General features: G+C 43.1%; 1 protein-coding gene across 2 annotated transcripts in view; it reads left to right on the top strand.

Annotated features, from left to right (window-relative positions):
- The first annotated feature begins 3,213 nt into the window (after nucleotides 1-3,213).
- clcn5b (chloride channel, voltage-sensitive 5b) overlaps nucleotides 3,214-21,875 on the top strand; it is a 32,465-nt gene continuing 13,803 nt past the window's right edge. The window contains exons 1-8 of one of the 2 annotated variants that reach the window (XM_041965203.1): nucleotides 3,214-3,464; nucleotides 4,122-4,271; nucleotides 16,331-16,512; nucleotides 17,048-17,147; nucleotides 17,725-17,912; nucleotides 18,524-18,646; nucleotides 19,678-19,884; nucleotides 20,988-21,068. In XM_041965203.1, coding sequence (XP_041821137.1) covers nucleotides 4,133-4,271; nucleotides 16,331-16,512; nucleotides 17,048-17,147; nucleotides 17,725-17,912; nucleotides 18,524-18,646; nucleotides 19,678-19,884; nucleotides 20,988-21,068 — 1,020 coding nt within the window. In that variant the 5' untranslated portion in view covers nucleotides 3,214-3,464; nucleotides 4,122-4,132. Of the gene's footprint in view, nucleotides 3,465-3,802; nucleotides 4,046-4,121; nucleotides 4,272-16,330; nucleotides 16,513-17,047; nucleotides 17,148-17,724; nucleotides 17,913-18,523; nucleotides 18,647-19,677; nucleotides 19,885-20,987; nucleotides 21,069-21,875 lie in introns of those variants that run through there. The other variant, XM_041965202.1, reaches the window with a different exon arrangement.

The following is a 21,875-nucleotide window of genomic DNA, read 5'->3' as shown; positions in this document are numbered from 1 at the left end:
AGTTGGGTTTTGACCTGCAATTTGAAACTCACATGATATTTTAGGTAAAATTATTATGTCTTAAATTGAGATTACCACAAATACCGCCATGCAGTTAAGATCGTGACATATTATTACACAAAGTTTGAGTTATTGGAGGTGTCGCCTGAGGTTTGAATCCTCCAGCTGACTTGTGCTTCACAGAGTTTGATCCCACAGTTCAAAGACCTGCAGGTGAGTCGAACCTGAAGCTTCAGATTTCCTGTCGATGTGGATCTGCTGCAGTGTGTTTGGGTAACGTGTGAATGTAAAACATTGACTTAAGATCTCTTTAGTTTTACTCACAGTGAATGTTTTATCACTCCTCCCTTTTCAGCTGTTATGTGTTATTTTCTTGGCAGGAATGGCCTTCCGTAATATGTGATAGATAGTTAATCATTGAGAGGAACCACAGAACTGCAAATATTTATTATTTCACAACAAACTGTCATTTTTCACTATCAAATGCTTCTGATAAAAAGCCGTTTTTGGTATGAAAAACGCATTTTTTTTTCTATCCCACCCTGAAATAATTTCACATCCTCCTCTGAGGACAGACGGGGCAGCGGTGCTTTGTTATCTGAGATGATAACGTGGGTCTTTCAACTGAGCGATGCTTTTAATGGAGAACAGAGGTGTTTTAGAGCTGCAGCCATCTAAAAATTAAAAGAAAACTAGATGGAGAGAGCAGTGTTTTAGGTGGACATGCTGTGAGTTGGGGGCGGTGGTGGTGGTGGCTGCTCTGTGGATATAATAAAGAAAACAGCTGTCATGAAAGTAAAGAATCTGTGTTTTTGGGGAAGCAAGGGAGCACATTCTTCAGCCTGACCCAGATTGAAGAACAGAGGACTGATGGGAACGTAAGGAGAGCTGGAAAGAAGAAAGAGGAAGAGGAGGATGGAAGGCAAAACATGTGGGCGTGAATGTGTGCAGAGGGCGAAGTGACCCACATCTGAGAACATGAGGGGAAATACAACACAATGCAATACAAAAGAAAGAGCAAAGAGAAGTAAGAAAGAGTGAAAAATGTTGGAGAGGCCGACAGAAAGATTCATTTATTGAAATCTTACTTCAGCTTAATGAATGAGTTCACATGAAGGGAGAAGGAGGAAGTGAAGAGAAGCAGGCTCGCTAAAAGGAGAAACGCCGTGGGAGGCAGGGTGGAAGAATGTTTATGTTGGGCTGCAAGGAGCAGAGTGGTGGAGCGGAGACAAAGAAGAAGATGGATGAGAGAAACACGACATCCCGCGGAGTAACGAAGGAAAACAGCAATAATTCATCAGAGATACAGACATAAACCAGATAGTCAGAGCACCTCGTTAGTGCTGTTCAGAGCCTTTACTGAAGGAAAAGTACCGATAGCACACTGTGAATATACTCCAATGCAAGTAAAAGTACTGCATTCAAAACCTTACTGAAGTAAAAGTAAGTATTACCAGCAAAATGTACTTAAAGTATGAAAGTAAAAGTGTTCATGTTGCAGTAAAATGTTCCCTGTCAGTGTTTTTCTATCATATCTGATGTTTGTGGATTAATATTACTGCTGCATTAATTCTGCATTTTACTGCTGTAGGTGTTTCAGGTTGAGCTCATTTGAACTACTTTATATCCTGTTGGCTGGTTTAATCTACAGCGATGCATCATATTCTATAAGATCATCATGTGTTTGCAGCCTGGCTGTCCTGTGAGAATCCTGTTTTCAGCTGCGTGACGATGCATTTTCCAGAGGATCCAAGAGGCTTTTTAAACAGTTTATTCAGCTGAAGGAGGAGGAGGATGTTCTCAACACAGAAAGGAACACTTCATCCTTCAGTTTATAAGAAACGTTCAACATCAACACATCTGGAGATCCGTGGTTTTCGATGGATGGGAAGGGGAAATTGTAATCTGAAAGGTGAGCAGTAACCAAAGCTGTCAGACAAATGTAATGGAGCAAAAAGTACAATAATTTCCTCTGAGATGTAGTGGAGTGGAAGTATAAAGTTTTATAAAACGGAAATGCCCGGGAAATGCACTTAAGTACAGTACATGAGTAAATGCACTTGTGGCCCTGATTCATTTTTTACAGATGGCCACAAGGTGTCGCCCTTTAACTCTTTTTAATCCCATTGAACTGGTCCATGATGAATGAGCTAACATGACACAATAACAGGACATACACACTCAGACTCTGAGCACCTGACATTACTCATCATTGCTCTGTGTACACAGTATTTGTATATGTAATATATCACATGGTTGAATTGACTTCCTTACAGTAGTAAATTAGTCATCTCTGCCTCACAAGCGCCTCCCCTCCCACTTCCATCAACACTTACAGAACAGGATCCAGTAGCTACATAAGTTTACATATCCTTTATGCAAATACTAATGTTTGCATAACTGGTTTCAGGTACAATGCACCTTTCAAATATAATGAACTGCAAACATCCCTCAACTGGAGTCCGACATCCCTTTCGGAGATTTTAAAGATTTATTGGCTGATGTTTTTCATGATTCTTGCAACTGTTTTTGTTAATTCCTTGTTTATTGTGTAACTGTGGTGTTTCTGTTGAATGATGGTGTTCCCGTGTTTCTTAATCTCGGGTCCCTCTCTTGGAAAATAGATCTTAAACTTAACGAGACCGCCTGATTAAATAAAGATTGAATAAGTGGTCTAAATAAAAATAAGTAATTAGTACACAAAGTAAAAGACGTTTTACAAATTTAATTTACCCACATAATTTATTATTCCAAATAAAGGTTCATATATGAGCTTCATGGTACCACTGGGGAGCTGTTGAATATTGCTGACCGATTAATCGAACTGCTCCACTGACCCAGTTGGAGAAGCACCGATAGCTCGTAACTCGATTGGATTTCCTGCCGTACGTTTGCTCATGTCGAGGCAGCTGTGATAAGGCAGTTAAACCGGAAATTTGGTGATTTTCCCTTCAAAGTAAAACGGCTCAATTCAATGACAGGCAAAAGGAACAACGATTTAAAGGCATATACATAACACAAATATAGATGTCGGATAATATAAACAGAAACTCTGACAAAAAGATGGCAAAATGTGCCATGTTAAAAGATTTTCTACGCTGGTTTTAAGAACTGCCTAAACGGAAGTTGTAGCTAATTTAGCTAACTTGGCGCTAGCTTGGCGCTTTTTGGTTTTAAGTGGCAAAAACAACACACACTGCGGACAATTTTACAGTCGTTATATCAGTAGTTTGAGTGTCTTGTTAAAATGACGGTCCACGGTGGCCTCTTTTAGTGCACCTCCCTCGTTTTGAAGCAGTCGGTGGTGGGATGACGCAGGGTTTTCTCGGAGCAGCCGCTGCGGAGCTTTAAGTTTACCTTAGCTGCTGTTGACATAAGCAGCCTACAGTAGAAGACTGCGGCGGGGCAAATCCGAGTCACAAGACTTCTTCACCGAGCCGCACGGCTGCTTTCTCTCCCCACAGGTAAAGTCAGGCCTTAAGTTAGCTTCTCTCTTCCTCATTTAGAAACCTACCCGCGAGTAGAAGTGGGCTACGCGCGGTGACACTTAACTAAGTTAGCTCCGCGGTTAACTTGACGTCTATTTCGCCCGTTTGTTCGGCTTCGTCGGTCCTCGTCACAGGACTAAGCTAAACGCTCAAGCTAGGCTAATAATCTGCTTTTGCGTCGGCCGCGGTGTGTTGTAGCACCGGGAAGGCGTTTGTTTTGCTGGTTGCAGCTGCGACCACAGAGTCAAAAGAGGAAAAGAAGTGCGGAAAGAGCGGAAATGATTGCGAAAACTTCCTTGTAACTAGAGATGCGCTGTCATTGCTGCCTGTGATGGACCGGGCGATAGGACCAGCTGTGGGTGTCCCAGTCGGCGGTTTCTCAAGCTCTCACCAACACTTCCTTGAATTTGTTTTATGAAATGCAGCTGGAGGGGAAAGAATAACTTGCTCGGTGTTTTAACTGTAAACGAAGCCGCTCTGACTTTGCTGTCTTTCGCTGACAATGTCTCAGTTTTGGGCGAACTTGTTTCGGAAACGTGCAGCCGGCGGCCGCAGAGGTAAAGCTGATACACCTCCCGCAGCTGTGAGCGGGTGAATCTCAGAGGCTGACGCTGTTTGTTGTGTTGTGAACAGGCTTTGAAAGGATGGAAAACCCCGGCTACTGCTCTGGGAGCTTTGACGGCCTCCATCACCCGAGTGACGATGATGATGACGATATGGTGGACATTGCAGGAGCCACGCTTGACTTCTCCTCCACGGACGACGTGCCCCCTCTCAGCTCAGGTAACTGCACGGTTATTGTTGTAAGACAAGGTCCAGTAGTGGCCGGATGACGGGTTTTGCTTCATTCAGATGTTGTGATGGTTAAAATTAAGCGTTTGGCATGAAGAGGTTGTCATTTTCAGCCACTTCAGGACAGTAAAAGTTGGATTATTTCTGTGTTTTTTTTCTAATTTGGCTCTAAAAGTATGGTTGTAGTTCCAAAAACATCCTAAAAGTAGCTTCTAGACCTTTTAGAAATCTTCATGCAAGTTCAAAATGAAATGAACAACTCAAGCAGACAAAATGAAATCATGTGAGGACATTAGGAGTGTCTGCAAGCCCCCAGAAGTAAAATAATAATAATAAAAAAGCCTTAATCAATGAGTCAAATCAAGGACAACATAGTTCATACAGCATGTCATACCTCATTTTTATATCCCCTCATTTCCTGCCCGCTCTCTGCTATCTACGATCTATAAAAGGCAGGAAATGCTCCCCTAGCAAGGTCAAATATAACATCCAATGGTGTAATTCTTTACCTTTGCAGCGACAGATTTGTATTTGCACGACATCCTCTCATGCATGAATGCTGAAGAGGGTTAATTCTGCAGTATGTGCTGTTCGGGCTTTGCCAAACACAATTGAACTTTGCGTGTGTAAACAGCAACTTGCGCGTTTTAGTTTGGATTGTTTGCGCCATTAAAAGACATTGTGGTGAACGACATACAACAGTAGGGAATTTATAGAGGAGAGTGCAGGGAAGGTCACAAGGCTTACATAAAGCCCGCCCCAAGACAAAACAGTTCAGTCAAGTATTAACATAAACATCAGACATCTGACTTCTGTCGTATAGTACTAATTATCTACCTGTCACTCAGTAATGGCTCTCTTGGTTGAATAGGTCTTGAATTCAATTCCAGGCAGCAGTTATAAAACATGGCTTCCTTTGAACCTGCACATGTTTTGTTTTGTCCTTTCCTTCCTGCGTCGAGCTTTGTGGCCTCTTACAGTCAACATTAGAGCTGCAGTGGACCTGAGGTTGTTGTTTTCTAACACGAAAAAGCTGTACAACAAATGCTTGTGTGGCTACGTCGCTGACCTCAGGTTTATGTCCGTAATCGCTGGGTACAGTGAGTGTGTGTCACATGATTTTAGTGAGTCGCAATCATGCAGCTGAGTAATCCGTTACTACATGCTCACTCTGTCTCTGTCTGGCTCTTTCTCACACGCATGCACACACACACACACACACGCACACACACACACACACACACACAAACCCACTGTATCAGCTTGATGTGCTGTATTTTGCTGTGACTACACAGCAGAACACAAAACAACCATTAAAGTGAGTTATCGTACTTGCAGTGTTTGTGGGAGTAGCTTTGACATCTGCACCAAGGCCGCCCGGTTACTGATGATGTCACCTTGACGTCAGTGGCTCTCCTTTAGCACAACAAAGCTAATGTGATATTTCACATTAACACCTGATGACTGCTTTGCTTATGTCATCGTGACGTCATTGTAAGACCTCTTGCAGTTCAGTGTGGCGATGCCTCAAGTTAGCCAATTAGAGCAGAGATCCAACAGAAGTGTCCAGTAAAGAATTGATATATTAGCATGTAAGATAGCGAGGTCGTTAGCATTTCTGGATTCCTCCTGGCGAGGCGATTACTGAGTCGCAGGTATTGATTAGCAATCCTGCTAACCTCTTGCAGACATTATGGTGCGTTTGTCCTCAAAGTGATTCTAACTCTTTAAAAACACTGCAGGATGTTTATTTATTTTTTTCCCAGAAGAGCATGTTCCTCCAGAACGATAGCGTGATAACATGTTTTAAGTTTATGCCGTAGATATACATCGGCTACTAGCTGCTGATATTGCCTTATCAAATTTTTGTTATGGGTCTCTGTCCCTCGTCTAAACAGACAGATAGCTAGAACAAGGCTGACTGCCGGTGCATTCTGTTCTCCTTCTTGTCATCGTGCAAACATCCAGAAGGTCTTAAATGTTTCCTAAATTGCTTATTTGTGAGGATGCAGCTCTAAACATTGTCGTACTTCCTCTTCACTAACGCAACTTCAAGACTCTGCCTGATTTTCTGCGCAGATAGGGCGCTATCGTTTTTCCGGCACATTAAAAGCAATTTGAGAAACATTCAAAAGTGCAGTGGAAAATGTTGTCTCAGATACTGTCTGGTCATTGCTGATATCATCATGACACCCTTAAAATCTGCCCAGCTCTTCACTTAAAAGTTTATAATATTTGCTAAAGCATGATCAAAAAGAACTTCTAACTTTCACGCCAAGTCAGTGTGTTAAAAATTTCACCATAAAGAATCTTAATATCCTAGAAAAAAAGCGCTCTCATGCAGTGATACGGCCTGCCTGGTTACTGCTGATGTCACTGTGACATCGGCAACATGACGGCCCCCCCCCCCCCCATCAGTTGAAACCGAGAGATAAGACGGTGCCAACAGGAAGGAAGCCTGGAGACGAGATTTTCTCTCAATGGATGTAGCTTCTGTCGAGTTGAAGCGCGCGTTTCCACCGTGTCAGCTTTTTGTGGGGCGTGAAGAAACAGCAGCCTCGTTTTTAAACTGACAACCATGTATTTTTTTAAATTGCACTGTGGTTTGTGTGTGTGTGTGTGTGTGTGTGTGTGTGTGTGTGTGTGTGTGTGTGTGTGTGTGTGTGTGTGTGTGTGTGTGTGTGTGTGTGTGTGTGTGTGTGTGTGTGTGTGTGTGTGTGTGTGTGTGTGTGTGTGTGTAGTCATTCGTTTCAAGTAGAAACAGGAGAATCGCCAAAACCGGAGTTGCCAAGCTTATGCCTGACAGAAGCGCTTTGCTGCTCGGCCTCAGACTGATTATATTATGGTGTGTCAGGCTCAGGGGCAATCAGGAAGCTCCCGGTTGCAAGGCATCATTAAAGTTTGGGATGACAGCCAAAAATATGGTGATTTTTATCTGTGCTGGTAGATGTAGCACGAAGAGGTCACTGTGCAGATCTAGGTGAATAAACTCCAGGTGAAAACAATAAATCGCCCTTTATGACCCTTTAGATTAACTTAATCTCAGCCTGAAGTTTATTTCCTGCCTTTTTAGCATTTCAGCTCACACTTCCTCCTTTCCTTTCCCTGCATTTGGGTTCCCTAACTGCTCGTTAGCCTGCACTTGAACTTGTTGCCTAGCAGGTTTTCTAAAAAGCCATTCTGAGTGCAGCGTTAATCGTTTAGCTCTGTGTAAACTGTTGCTCGGGGACTCATTAGCCTCTAACGTTTAGAGAGGAGAGTTTGGGCTTTAGGTTTTGACTTGGGATTAAAATCAAGGTAGTGTGCACCCTCTGTCAACAGCTAGTGTACATGGAAGCTGTTCTAGAGCAAGGCGGTCAGGCTCTAAATGACCCTGCTGCAGTGTATTCGGTGTCTGTAGGTTGCTGTTTGTGTCCCCCTGGGTGAATAAAGGTTGAAGCCTGCTTCAGCAGCATCGTAACAATCCTTCAGCTGAGGTTTAGGGATCAGATGAGTGGAGTGGCTTGTGTTTATCAAAAGACAGACCCCCTCTCCCGTGAAATTCTTTGCTCTAGCGGATGTGAGCATGTTACCGCTTGTCCTTGCTGTCTGGCTTTGCCGCCCCGGTGATTTTTTTTTTTTTTTTGAGAACAAAAAGACAGAAAGGAGGTGATAACAGCGCAACAAAAATGCATTCGGACTAAAACCATGCAGGCGCCGACTGATGCCTCAGACCGAATGTGCTCGTTTGTTGATGTAACTGAACCTAAACCCGTGCTCATTTTATGCCCCGTTTTTTACTGCCCGCGATTTTTCTGTCAGTATTTGAAGCGATCAACATTTACAAGTGTTGCCTCTTGACACCACTTGACCCTTGCAACTGTAGTAATGTTTTACAAGAGGAAGCAGAGGGAGACGATGAAGGTGTTGCAGCCTTTTGAAACAAGGTTTGAGTGAGATAGGTGGGTTTTTTTTTAGCCTGGAACGACTGTAAAGGCGCCACAGCATGGCTTAAGGAGTCAGTTCGACCTCAGTTCGAAGAGAGGGAATTCCCCACCAAGATGACAAAGCAAAAAGAAGTTTGGCGAGTCAAATTTAATATGCAGAAACACAAGTAGATGATGTTTTATGGTTCAGAAAATGTTGAGCTTGTTGGGAAATACAGTAAACTAGCAGTTTGCTTTCTTTTTCTTGGCTTTACGATGTGCTTTTATGTGTCGTGGTTTGCTTTCTTTGCTCCTTTTCGGCCGTTTGGTTGGTTTGTTTAAATCAGTGCCTGTTGCCTTATCACCAGTATTGTGCAAATAAAGATTATAACGCCCATCATGTTTTTTATTGCTGGTAATAGTGACATACATCTCGTCGGTGCTGCCGTTGCAGGCAGCAGAATGACAGGACGTAATGATTGACAGGGCATGAGTCACAGCTCTGGGCGCAGTGTGTCTGCCTTTTTTGGATACCACAGTGTTTACTCTGCGAGGTCACATGTGGCAACGTAAACAGGAAAGAGGGGAGAAAATAGAAAAGAGATGAGTGAATTGTCCAATGAATAGAGGGAAGGGCTGCTGTTATTGGGGCGAAGACTGCAGATTTTTGGGAGTTTAAGACGAGACTAACAAGCTGTGAAATGAAAACTTACCTGTGATTACGGCAACTGTTTCCTTATGCTGACTTGTGCAGAAACTGGGTCGAGTGAAGGTCGTCCGGGGACAGTTTAAGAGCCGTGAATTTCACAACAGCTGTCAATCCGTCATGGCTTTGCCTCCACACTAGTAAAAATTCCTCCTTCATCCATGCAAGGAAGAAGGGATTTGCTGATTTGCTCCCTTTTTACAGCAACGACCTTCTTCACATTCATGCATTCAGGAGCTGCCAGTACAACCACAGACCTGCTGGTAAACCCCGACATGATCCACTGGTTCAATTGGAGGTTAAGTGCTCTTAAAGCGTATTCATGCACTGTGTCAGCGTTTTTGCTCTCCCAAACTCAAACAGGCAAGTGTGATCATAATCGCGCCCACCTAATCTTTAAAAGGTGTGACTCCAACTCTTAACGAGTCACACTCATCATCACTGAAAAGAACCTTGAGCTTTTTAATCTTACTTTATGCTTGCAAGGTTTTAAGATAAAGCCTTTTGAGAGCGCGATCACTCCTCAGGCCATTAATGGGCAAAGTTTAAGTGTCGTGGAAACTGAAAAACCAGTTCTCGTCTTGTGCTGAACAAGACGAGAACTGGTTTTTCAGTTTGAGAGTTGGCAATCAAATACCGGCTCACACAATATTTAAATCCTCAGTAGATCTTTTACTGCTTTTTATTTTACACTTCATAAAACCATCATCTGTAAACAGAGTTCATTTTTTGGGATCGGTGCTGTATTATCATCTGTTAATCTACCAGATATTGTCTTGATAAATTGATTGTTTGGTCAGATAATTGTGAAAAACTCTGCAATGTCGTGTTTTATCTGATTAACAGTCTAAAAACCAAATTAAACAGCAGCATATCCTCATATTTCAAAAGCAGGAACCTGAAAAGTTTAGCAATTTCGCTTGAAAAATTACTTCAATCATCCAAATAGCTGCTTTGATTGAATTGTTTTTTTCCTATTGATCAATGAACTCATAGCTTTGGTAACAATACCAAAGCTATCTGGTTTTGGTACGTTATTTTAGAGCATATAAGCATGTTTTTTTGTTGAAAAAGGTATGATAAAGGGCTTATTGCATCAGTAAATAATAAAAAACTTTGCCTAATTAAAATGTGATAAAAGTTTTGTGTCTGATCACAGAGTCAGTAAACAAGCCTAAGAATCTGATCGAACACTCGACGCCACATTTCAGGACTTGATATGCTTAATGCTGCACACATGTTCCACTCAGATCTGTTTAAGTTCAGTACCCAGCTTAGTGTCATGGTAAAGACATATTGCCGAAGCTGTTCTGTCGTGATAAAAACACATTTGGCTCCTGGCTCTGCAGAGCATAGCTGCGGCGGATGACTATAAATATAAGTCTCCACTTTCTTTTATTAGTTTGGGCTGCGTTGTGTTTCAGTCCAACAAAACATCAATGAAACAAAACCCTGACTTAATAAAGTTCTTCAGAAGTCCTTGCCTTCCTGTAACGTCCGAGCCAGGTTCTGAGAAGCTGCCTCTCTAGCTTTCCAGCAGGCAACGTATCCTCATATTTAAGCTTTCTCTCCATCACGTGGAAAACTTCATCTCCCGGACATGAAAATGAATCGAATCAGTGGCAGAGAGGCGCATTCCTTCTTCATTTAATATCCTCTGACCCACTAAATGTGATCTAAAACCTTGGCAAAGTAATGACAGTCCACGACGTTATCACGTTCCTGTCGTCGTCATGGGGGTCACATGAGAAGCCATTTCCCATGGCAACCAGACCTCAAGAGTCCAAGGTTCAGACTCTCACTGGAGATGGTGTGTGTGTGTGTGCGTCTGTCTGTCAGTCAGCCTTTTTTTATGTGTGTGTGTATGTATGTGTGCAAGTCATTCCCCAACAGATAACATGCTGTGGAGGTTTTGGCCGACAGCGCTGCAGTCATATGACAAAGAGATCGTGTCGAATTTTCCAGTTTTCTGCACAGACTTGAGGGTGGTGTGTGGGTTGATATGCTGTGGAAATGTAAGATTATAGTCTGCTCTGCCCCCTCGAACACGAACACACAGCGCTGAGCTCAGCACGACATCCCCTGCTGGACCCTGTTTCTGAGCAGCGCTAATACTGGAACACATGAAAATGCTGCCGGGATTGTTTTGCTTCAGGCTTTTGAAGTTGTAGACCGGGTTCTCTTCGGTACCGCTTGTGCTGCAGATTTCTCAGCGCTGCCTGGTTAGCTCCGTCTTTTTAGCGGCTCTCAGCTGATCTTTAGCACGCCCATGTTTCTCTGTGAACCCTGTGATAGTCTGGCAACCAGCTTAATTTGATGTTCCTGTTAACTTGCAGGATTGATAACAACTTAATTGTGAGGAATTTTGGCTCGTGGCCTTTGCCGTGGTCATCACTGAAGCGTCTCATTACTGGAGATTTGACTGTGTAAAGGGACAGTTCGGCCTTTTTGAAGCAGGGTTGCACGAGCTACTTATCCATGCTCAGCATATTACTTACAGTAGATGATGGCTGGGATGCCCCCAGTTTGGAGAAGCAGCAGGAATATCGCTTCAGGAAGCTAAGCAGTGTACTGCTGCAGATCGGGGCAGCACCAAAATCTATTTTAGCCACCTAAAAATACCAGTTTTAAGTGTGTGCTATGTTTGCTGCCTCTCTACTGTAGGTGAATACGCTGAATGTGGATAAATACCTCGTACAACCCTGCTTCAAAAAACCCAAACTATCCCTTTAAGAGTTTTTTTTCCATCTGCATGCACCTTTCCAGTTGGTGAAGTCGTGCCAAAAAGCTTCTTCTACTTTCTGCAGTCAACAGAAACAACCTGTTTCATTCATTCACATTTATTTTTTTTACTTCTGTTTTCACGCACAAGCCCAATCACACCATTCTGTCTTTGCAGAAATGCATGCTCCACTCTGCAACATTACGACTTTGGCTTTTAGCTTACAGTAAATCAGTAAATCAAGCCATCAGGCAGAAAGTAAAGGGTGGAATTATTGCCACAGTCCAGTCCCAACTTTCAGCGTAAGCACTCACTACTACCACAAGAATTTAACTGTGGTTTAGCTCTATCTACTTTAAACACACAGCGCTGTATGTCTCATGGAGGCCTAATTCAGACCTTTTGTCTGAGAGGAAATACGGCGTGACACTTCTCCTGAGGTCGGAGCAGGGTTAGGATCAGTGTAGTTTCATTTTAGCCCAATTACAAACTGCAAACCTCATCATTCAGTGCCTTTGACATATTAGGAAGCAACACTGGAAAAAGAGTTTCAGAAACCAGGGATTTTAAGTGCAGTTTAGTTTGTTTAAATTCTGTTCAGTCACTTTTTTCAAGTATTACATCATTTAAAAAAAAAAAGCCAGCCAAGAGCTTTTCAATGTGTGATATTCAGAAGGATTGTATTCCCAGAATGGTCTGAATTGAAAGTAAATATGCCCACAGCCTGACCCTGGTACACAGTACTGTGTATCACAAGCCTCTCCTCCTGAAAACTATCAGGGTCCTGCAGGATTCAAAGGTCAAGACCTTACGAACACAAATGACCTCATTTTTACGCAAGTAACCACCTCAGTCAATCAGGCCCCAAACCAATAAAACGACAGTTCCCACCAGCTCAGCAAATCATCGCCCACTTCCCAGGCAGATCAGCCAATCAGCGCTCATTTCCAGAGCTTGCCGGCCAATGAGAGACTGCTCTGTTGGAGTCCACTTCCTCGAGGAGCTCAGAGGAGGGCAGAGACTTCCAGTTTGAGGTGTCCCACTGACTGTGGCTTCTCGGTTTGGGGGCCAGGAATTAGAGATGGACTGGGAGTTCTGGACTAAGCAGCTGGACGAGGAGGTTCTGGTAGAAAATGGTGAGTTTGGGACTCGGGGAGTGTTTGTAGGGCAGGCTCATTTGCAGCTCTTTGAGTTTTCTTTTTCGTTGTTGATAAAGTCTGCACTCTGCTCTGTCATAAATGTTTTAAATGTAGTCCGGATTCAGAGAAATGCTGTCGTCATCTCTTGTTAGACTGCTGACCCAGGTTGTGCCTGAATAACAAGTTATACAGTATTTACTCGTTAAACACCTTCACTGCACCTTCCTTTACCTGTGTCAGCCTCTGCAGGTGTTTCAGGTGTGTGAAAGGCATTTTTAAACCGAGCTTTGTTGTGTTTTTGGCTTTAACACGGCAGAGTTTGAAGACCCTTCACGGTCCACCAGGCACCGAGTCATGCGGTTAATGTTTCTGTATTGCAGCCTGCATGCGAGGAGTCCACTGTTTTGGTGCTCGGTGTGTGTATACAGCTGCGTAAGCCGGCGTGTTTGACACCGAGGTCTTCAGCAACAGATTCACGATGAAATGCAAACACTGTTATCTGTGTGCGTGTCGGTACATTTCCTACTTCATGCATTGTTGGGGTCACAGAGGCTGTTTTGGCCTTTTCCCAAACGATCGTGACGTGACGGCTGAGGTTGAACTCTGACCCCTACCGCTTGTTTCTGTTGCTTTTTGTTCCACTTTATACAGAGCAGTGACTATTATGATGTCTCCAGTCAGTTTCTCGTTGTATATTAGGCTCTATGTTTTAGCTTCTGGCTCCTTGTGTCAGAGTTAACCTCCAATATATATATATTTTTAAATTTCTATACTCATGTGTTTTTCTTAAAGCGTGTTTGGGTTATGTGATTGTATTTTTCTCAAGGCTCCACTGATTCTCTCTCAGCTGTAATGAATAAGGGGCAAAGTCTCAGTCCCAGTTGCTCTGTTTTAATGTGTCAAGAAAAACATTGACTTTTCAGTTAACACCTGGCTTTAGCTCCCTTTTCAGGACTGAATAAATTTCATGTTTTAGGCTTCAGGTCAAAGCAGCATGATCCCTTATTTAAGACATTGAGCTAAAAGGTTTCTGCAGAATTTCTCTGTATGTTGTCTTAAGTTATTCACGCTGTGAATAATGATCATATGTACTGCTGTTGTCCAAAGAAGCAGGAAAACAGAAAAATCGAATCAGAAAAAGGCTGGTACAAAATGATTTTGAGGGTCTGAACTGGGATGGGAAGTGGGTTAATCAACTGAATTAATCAAAGGCAGACACTCCCATCCACTTTTTCCCAGCTTCTCTGTGCTTAGTGTGTGCACATATAAAAATAAAGGATGTAAATGTGTGGGGTATAGTAGCACGTGTGCTCAATTAATTTTTTTATTTGTACATGTTTATCACAGAAAATGAGCTAAGGCCATGGAGTTTCAGGTAGAACAAATGTATACTTGTAACATTTTTATTCTTGTAAAAATTTGAAACAGGTCAATTTGACCCGAATACCAAACAAGGGTTAATTTATATATATATATATATATATATATATATATATATATTGTATTGAGTTTCAAGAAAATGAAGTATATCGTTAGTCATACTGTCTCTTTGGCCGGTTGGCATCATAATATCCTCTTCATTCATTGACTGAGTGCTTCATTGTTTAGATTGTGCAGTTTTCTTACTTAGTTTGTACAGTCTTTGTTTATCTCTTTTTTTAATATATGTCCTGTCACAAAAGGTTGAAGAGTAACGCAATTTCGATTCTCTGTTTGTCCTGTACATACTGCAGAATTGACAATAAAGCAGACTTTGACTTTGACTCTCATCTGCCATATTAGTATGTTCAATCAAAGCTCCTCTGTAAAAAACAGCAGGAGAATTAATGCTTTCACAGAGCCTTTCAAAGGTTTACTTCAATGCATGGCCAACAGCAGCATTTTTCATCCATCCAATCATTCATCTAGCACCTGTACCTGCGCAACAAAATGTTAGTGACAGAATGGTTTAATGGTTCATCCACAGTGTACTCTGGAACCCCGGCTCTACTAACATTACACAGTTTATTACCATCAGCTGACTCCTGTCTTGTAACCCTGTAGATGATGATATGTGGCATAAGTTGAGACAGAGTTTTGTAACCTGGACCTGATGATCTGACACAAGTCATAAACATGCTTTGTCACCTCAAGTCACACTAGATGCTGCCGGTGTGCCTGTGAGCAAGGCACTTCCACCTTCAGCTGTCCCAGGACTCATATCTCATAGTTGTGGAGCCTTGCTGATGAAGATGCTGTAGATCATTTAATTTAGCTGGAACAGAAGAGGGTAGCGTCTGCGTGACAGATATTCCTGTTTGTTGCGTCTCAGTGACAGAGTCATGCCGCCAAAGACATTCCTGGCGTTTAAAACCAGTCTAGCCTGTCAGCTCCTGCGTATAAATGTCCCTTTTGTCTGAACGAACACCAGTGTTCTCCTCCCTCGGTGTCATGTTAGAAACGCGGCTGGTGTTTGTGAAGCGAACGCGTCTAAAATAGCTCGTTAAACTCCTCTTCTGCAGACAGAAAGCGCCACATTTGTGTCGTGCCTTCCATTAACGCTCACTTTCATTTCAGCTCAGTTCATCTCTAACCTGTTGTTGTTTGCCGGCACACAGCGTGAATCAGAGGAGGCGTGACTTCCCGTGTTGTTTCCTGTTTCCGTCTGGGGCTGTTTTTGATTGGCTGGCGCCGTCTGGTAATTGTTACAGACTGTAGCCCAGGCGCTGCCACGTACTCGATCTTTTTTGTCGAGAGAGCGCAGCTGAAGTCGACGTCACAGCTTTGTGTGTCTTTGCCTTTGAAAAACACTCATTAATGCAGCGTTGTCAAGAATAGTGTTATCAATATGACAGCAGCAGGTCAAAGGTCATTTCCCTCCTCCTTCACTCAGTCAGAAATAAAAATCAGTGGATTGGTGGATTTACTTCACCACAATTCTTCATTTCTTATGCTATGTTGTGACACACTCCTGCGATTTAGTTATTGATCGAACATATTGTGATTTTTATAATACTTTGATTAATTGTTCAGCCCTACATTAGAGAGTTCATATCAAACATGAACTTTGTGCTATGATTTAGTGATTTCTTTTCCTCCTCCTGTTGTCTACAGTAGGTTTGTATTGAAATTGTTTGCTCCAGGATTGGAAAGGCCTGAAGTTGGAGAAGGCAGTTGGTCCTCGTGTCCATCATACACTTTACTGCTGGGACCAGTGTTCATATTAATGTTCTTATAGTCCTTGCACCACCCTCTGGACAAACTTAGCATTTTTAGCCCCACTGCTAAGGTGCAGTGAGATCTGTACCACGTCTTCATACTGCTTCATCCAGCACTTTTTCTATATTTATGTGAAATGGTTGATGGAAACACTTATGGTTGTGCAGATCGTAGATTAGATGTTATGTATGCTTGATTTGCTCAAACAGAATAAATCGAATAATAGAATTTGAAATAAGTCCAAAACACAACATGGCAGAAAACAGTAGAGCAAAATGTGTGAAACGGCAGGTTAGGAACCATGTGGTCTGAAGCAGGAGGCTGGCGATTCGATGTGCATCTCAAATCCCTTTCCCTCCCTCCCCCTCCCTCCCTGCCAGGAGGCTATGAGGAGTACAGCAGCAGCAGCAGCAGCAGCAGAGCAGCCGGTATGAACGGTAACGGCCCCAGTCAATTTGTGGACCCACTGGAGGACCCACTGCCCGGATTGGGCACCTACGAAGACTTCAACACCATCGACTGGGTCAGAGAGAAGAGCAAGGACCGCGACAGACACAGAGAGGTACAAGAACGGTGTTTTACGGAAGGGAAAGTGTGTAAAAACCTTATCTAGATCGTAGCTATTCAGCACGAAGAGCTGTTTACTTCACTGTCACACCTGAGATAAGATGAAGAATCCTCTAATCAAAGCTAGAGTCAGCACACAATAGAAGTCCTCCAGTCGAATATATGATAAGTGAAAGTTTAAACTCCAGCTTTTGGTCACAGAACAGGCAGTCTTCCTCTTCACGCCCTGCTTAGAGCATATATTTATAGCTCCCACAGATTCACACATAGAAACTGGAGAATTGAGGTTATGCACTTTGCTCTTGACAGCAGCTTCTGAAGCTCTGCTGGTTTTCCTGCATCGTTTAATTATTTTAAACCGCTTCGCTTTTACAGCCAGTGGAAGATAAGTGACCTGGTTATGATCACCAGGTGGAAATTAAAGTGTAAAAGCGCACAAAAGTTAACATAAATATTAAGTATATCACTGACGCCACATATAAAGTAATATAAGATGTAAAACCATCAATATATGATCTGTGTCCATCCAGATCACCAAGAAGAGCAGACAGTCGACCGTGGCTCTGCTGCACAGCGTCAGCGATGCCTTCTCTGGATGGCTGCTCATGCTGCTGGTGGGGCTCATGTCAGGTAGTGCACACATTCATCCTTTTGTGAATGGTTCAGACACCACAAACTCTCACCTTGTTCACTTTTGGGTACGAAGTAAAACTAAACTGCACGGCTAGACATCACTTTTGCGTTTTTTTTTTTCCTGAAATCTACATCACAATGAGTCGTGCTGATGGCGGTGCTCCTTATGTGAGGTGACAAAATCACACCCACTACACTGGCGTGAAAGTATTCAGTCAGGATAGCAATCGTTATACCGAGAATACAAAATTACCTCTCTGCACCTGCATCAGCTGCAAGTTAATTCCCATGTGGTGACAGACAGCAGGTGTAGAGCTACAAAATAGCTCTAACATTGCGCTGAAAGTAGGTGGGGGGAAGTATATTTCAACCTGACAAGCCAAGAAGTTAAGATTACACACTGTGCAGAACAAAAGGGTGCACTTGAGGTTTGATGGGGGATGTTTGTTTGGTACACATGAACACACCTTCAACCACAGGCAGATCCAACCTGTGAAATAAGCTTCTGCAGCGTCTGGACGGAGCGAAAACCTGCTCGTTCTCTTTGCCCTGAACTCATCCTTCTCTCGGCCAGGCGCTCTAGCTGGCGGCATCGACATCGCAGCCCACTGGCTGACGGACATGAAGGACGGGATTTGCCTCATCGGCTTCTGGTTCAACCACGAGCACTGCTGCTGGAAGTCAAAAGAGACGACGTTTCAGGAGAGGGACCGGTGTCCACAGTGGCAGAGCTGGGGTGAGCTCATAACGGGGACATCAGAGGTAGGAGGACATTCCCGAACTTTACTGCAGTGCTTTAAAACCACAGAATCCAGAGTGAAAATGCACATTTAGATCCATGAACTTTACAACTAGAAAGCAAGCTGTCTCGAGCTCATGTTTGCAGAGGGAACGTTGGGCTAATAAATGCAAACCTGCTGCCTCAAAATGTGAATTAAATATAAAAACTAAATAAATTCCACCTAAACTTCTGTTTTATTGTCTCATTCTTTTCTAACAACAAACTTATTGTCAGTGACTTTCTGCTTGTACATGAGGGTCAGTTTCCCTCTTCACCGGCTAGCAAGATTTTAATGTGCAGTCATGATCTCCCTCACTCATATTCACACAATAAACAACTTGTCATGCTTTCACTGATGGTTCCCATGCCACTAACAATGATTGTAACAGCGCTTTGGTTCCATCTACTGGTTGTAAGCCGTCATGACACCAGACAACAGCACAGCTGAGTCCAAGATGCTAAATGATTTAAACACAGCTTTTTAAAATTTGCACCTTAAATGTTTTTGCTTCACTTTTCAGATAAGACTTCATGTGTCTGCTTATTTTCAATGTGTGTGTGTGTGTGTGTGTGTGTTTGTGTGTCCGTGCAGGGTGCGTTTGCCTACATCGTGAACTACCTGATGTACATCTTCTGGGCTTTGCTCTTCGCTTTCCTGGCCGTCACGCTGGTCAGGGCCTTCGCTCCGTACGCTTGTGGCTCAGGAATCCCAGAGGTAAATCTGCACTCGAAATCCTAACATATTTAACAAAGCATCATCAACATGTCTGTGCCTTTTCACCTATTTCTTCATCATTCGGTGTATTAATGGACCATTTCTTCTGCGTGAACACTATCATACTCATTCCCTCTCTGAATCTTTTCCCCATGTTATATTAAGTTCTTTATTGCTTGCTGTAGGAATTCATGTTTGTTCAATGAGAGGACGATGAACAGGATTTATAGCTGCACATAATTGCATGTAATTACTTGTGTGGGTTTTATTCTTTTCTATTTTTTGTGTCTTTGAGTGAAAGCCACAAGAAAAGCTTTATTTGTAGAGCAGTCCTGCTACTTGTCTGCTCCTCCCTTTCCTGACAGCGTCCATTTATATCGATTTATTCATCTCAAAACTTAAACTGTATAAAAGATCAGTGATGTTTGTGGGCAGTTTGGTACAAATACCTTTGGGATTTTATCAGTATAGATATAGATAGTTTTTTAACTAAACAAAGCTAAACCTGTAAGTCTGACTGGTCTCCCTCCATCCTCTTTGCTCCCCTGCCGTCACTGTTTACTTTCTCCCCATCTCTGTTGATTCGCTCTTTATTTCTGAGGAAGTGAAAATCCGAAGATCTGCTTACACTCTGGAAATATCAAACCGAGCACAAACATAACCAAACTGGATTCATACACACAGAGCGAAAACACACAAACACAAGTCTCCCCCGCACACAGACGCTCTTTCTCTCTCACTCACCCTTTATTCCCTGGAGCGCGACTCCTCCGAAAGGTCTCATCGCTGCGAGGTCAGAGAGTGGTCAGCGGGCCCACGCACACGAGATTAACTGCTTATTTGAAAGACGAAGATCCACAACACAAGCTTCCCTCCTTCGCTTTCGTCAGTGTTTATGCTCTCACTTTCCCCTGGCCCGACGCTCGCACACGCACGTCTAAACTGATCCCTCCTTAACTTAAACAGACACATATACACACACATGTCCACACAGACTAATCCGTGCACACACACACTTTTTCCTGTCTCAGATTAAAACCATCCTCAGCGGCTTCATCATCCGCGGCTACCTGGGGAAGTGGACCCTGATCATCAAGACCATCACCCTGGTGTTGGCCGTCTCCTCCGGGCTGAGCTTAGGCAAGGAGGGCCCTCTGGTGCACGTGGCCTGCTGCTGCGCGAACATCTTGTGTCATCTGTTCACCAAGTACCGCAAGAACGAGGCCAAGCGGCGAGAGGTAGGCTCTGAGGCGGATGGTGTGAGGTGGTGAATAATGAGATTCTGTTGGCAGTTATGGTCTAGTTTGTACAGTTCTGCAGGAGAGATACTCTTAAAATAGATGTCTGCTTTTGGTGTCGAGAAAACCTGCATGCGATTACAGATTCTGCAGTTGGTCACACTTAGCGTTTTACTTTCAACTGTAAAATGCATGATATCGACACACACACACACACACCGACCACCTACTTCTCACATCAAACGCTGAAAGATGCAGCGCGCTAGCAAGAGCTCGTCACTTCAGCGAACTCTCAGATGTGCAACCGCAAGACGCTGGTCCGTTGAAGACTTCAGATGTTCTGTTAGAGAAAAATGAAAAAGCTGCGTCTGTTTCTGGTCAAGCTTTGTCAACAAGGAGGAGAGAGAAATGTGAGAACAGCCGCCGTCAGACCGACTCGCCCGCTGTGTTCGAGCTGCGTACGGAGGCTGTCCTGCAGATCCTGCAGCGATGTTGTGTTACGTCAAATTCATCCACCACACGATTACATTCTCCCGATGACGAAAGAATGATCTTAATCTTAAAACACATAATTTAAAAGGGATTAAACTGGAAAACAGAAAATTTGGGAAAGAATAAAACAGAATCTGGAAAACATTTGAACGGATTTGACAGGGCCTTAGCCAGAGCTGGGTGGAAAATAAGAGGCTGCTGAGTGAAATATCAAACCAAACAAGCAGTCAGTCTTACAGTCCTTGAACATATCATTGGAAATCCTAGAAAAACAGCAGCTGTAGAAAGATAATCTTCAAATATTGAGTCTTCATATCACAAGAATAGATTCCTATCGCTGCCTCGGTGCTCTGTGGTCATATTTGGCCTTCATCACACAACCGCTGCGAGCTGCTCGTCAGACCGGCCCGTTCTGACTCAGCTGCTGCCTTGAACGTCGACTGTACCGAAGAACATCTGCAGGATATTGCTCGTTATATCATGTAGCGCGGTAACATAAATCCCGAGTTGATTAAAACGTAAGAAACGAAATAAAGAGCTCCTGTCATAGATTGATATCAGTTGTGCTGCAAGACAAATGAACTTGATTCACATGTTTTCCTTGCGCGTAGGTGTTGTCGGCAGCAGCAGCAGTGGGCGTGTCCGTGGCCTTCGGCGCTCCCATCGGAGGAGTCCTGTTCAGCCTGGAGGAGGTGAGCCCCGCTTATTTATGGACATCTTCCTGTTTATTATCTGATTTAAGTAATTTGCCTGGTAATCCTCCGCCTGCATCTGTTTACACTGACAACATCAGAGGATATCTAATGCGACGCAAAGACCTAAAATCCACCACAATTATCCAACATACGCTTCGCAAAATGTATTTAATTACAGCGAATCACGCAGCGCAGAATCAAAGAGGATCAGATCTTCTTGTGCCAGTTGTTTTATCGGTACCAGAAAACAAAAGTGATCTGATTTGGCTTCAACGGCTCTCCACTTCTTGTTTAATCTCTCTCTGACATGTGGGCCTGTGCTGGAGATCGCACAGCACCGGCACCTCACTGGGACAAACCATCAGAAATTATGTGCAGTTCGTGACATAAATGCGTCCTGGCAGCTTTATGGTCCAAGTTCAGCAAAACACTCACTTGATTTATTATGAATGAAAAGATCTTCTGAAAAGATAATCCAGAGATATCTATTGCAAGAGAATGTGATGAAAATAATTCTTTCTTTTCTTTTAACATTTTTTAGAAGAGAGAGCATTTTAATAATGAGAATCACAGACAAAAATTACAAAAATAGTACAACCCAGATCCCAAAAAAAGTCTAAATGCTGTAAAATGTAAATAAAAACATCACATCATGATGCTATCACCTGTTACCAATCAACCTGTTTACCTGTGGAATGATCCAAACAGGTGTTTTTGGAGCGTTCCACATCTTTCCCAGTATTTCGTTGCTCTTGTCCCAACATGTTTGAAACACGTTGCTGCATCAGATTCAGAATAAGCAGA

The sequence above is a fragment of the Chelmon rostratus genome, chromosome 23, assembly GCF_017976325.1.
Source record: "Chelmon rostratus isolate fCheRos1 chromosome 23, fCheRos1.pri, whole genome shotgun sequence".
Classification (NCBI taxonomy): domain Eukaryota; kingdom Metazoa; phylum Chordata; class Actinopteri; order Chaetodontiformes; family Chaetodontidae; genus Chelmon; species Chelmon rostratus.
Note: the sequence above shows the minus strand (reverse complement) of the source record. Positions and strands in the feature narration are given on the sequence as shown.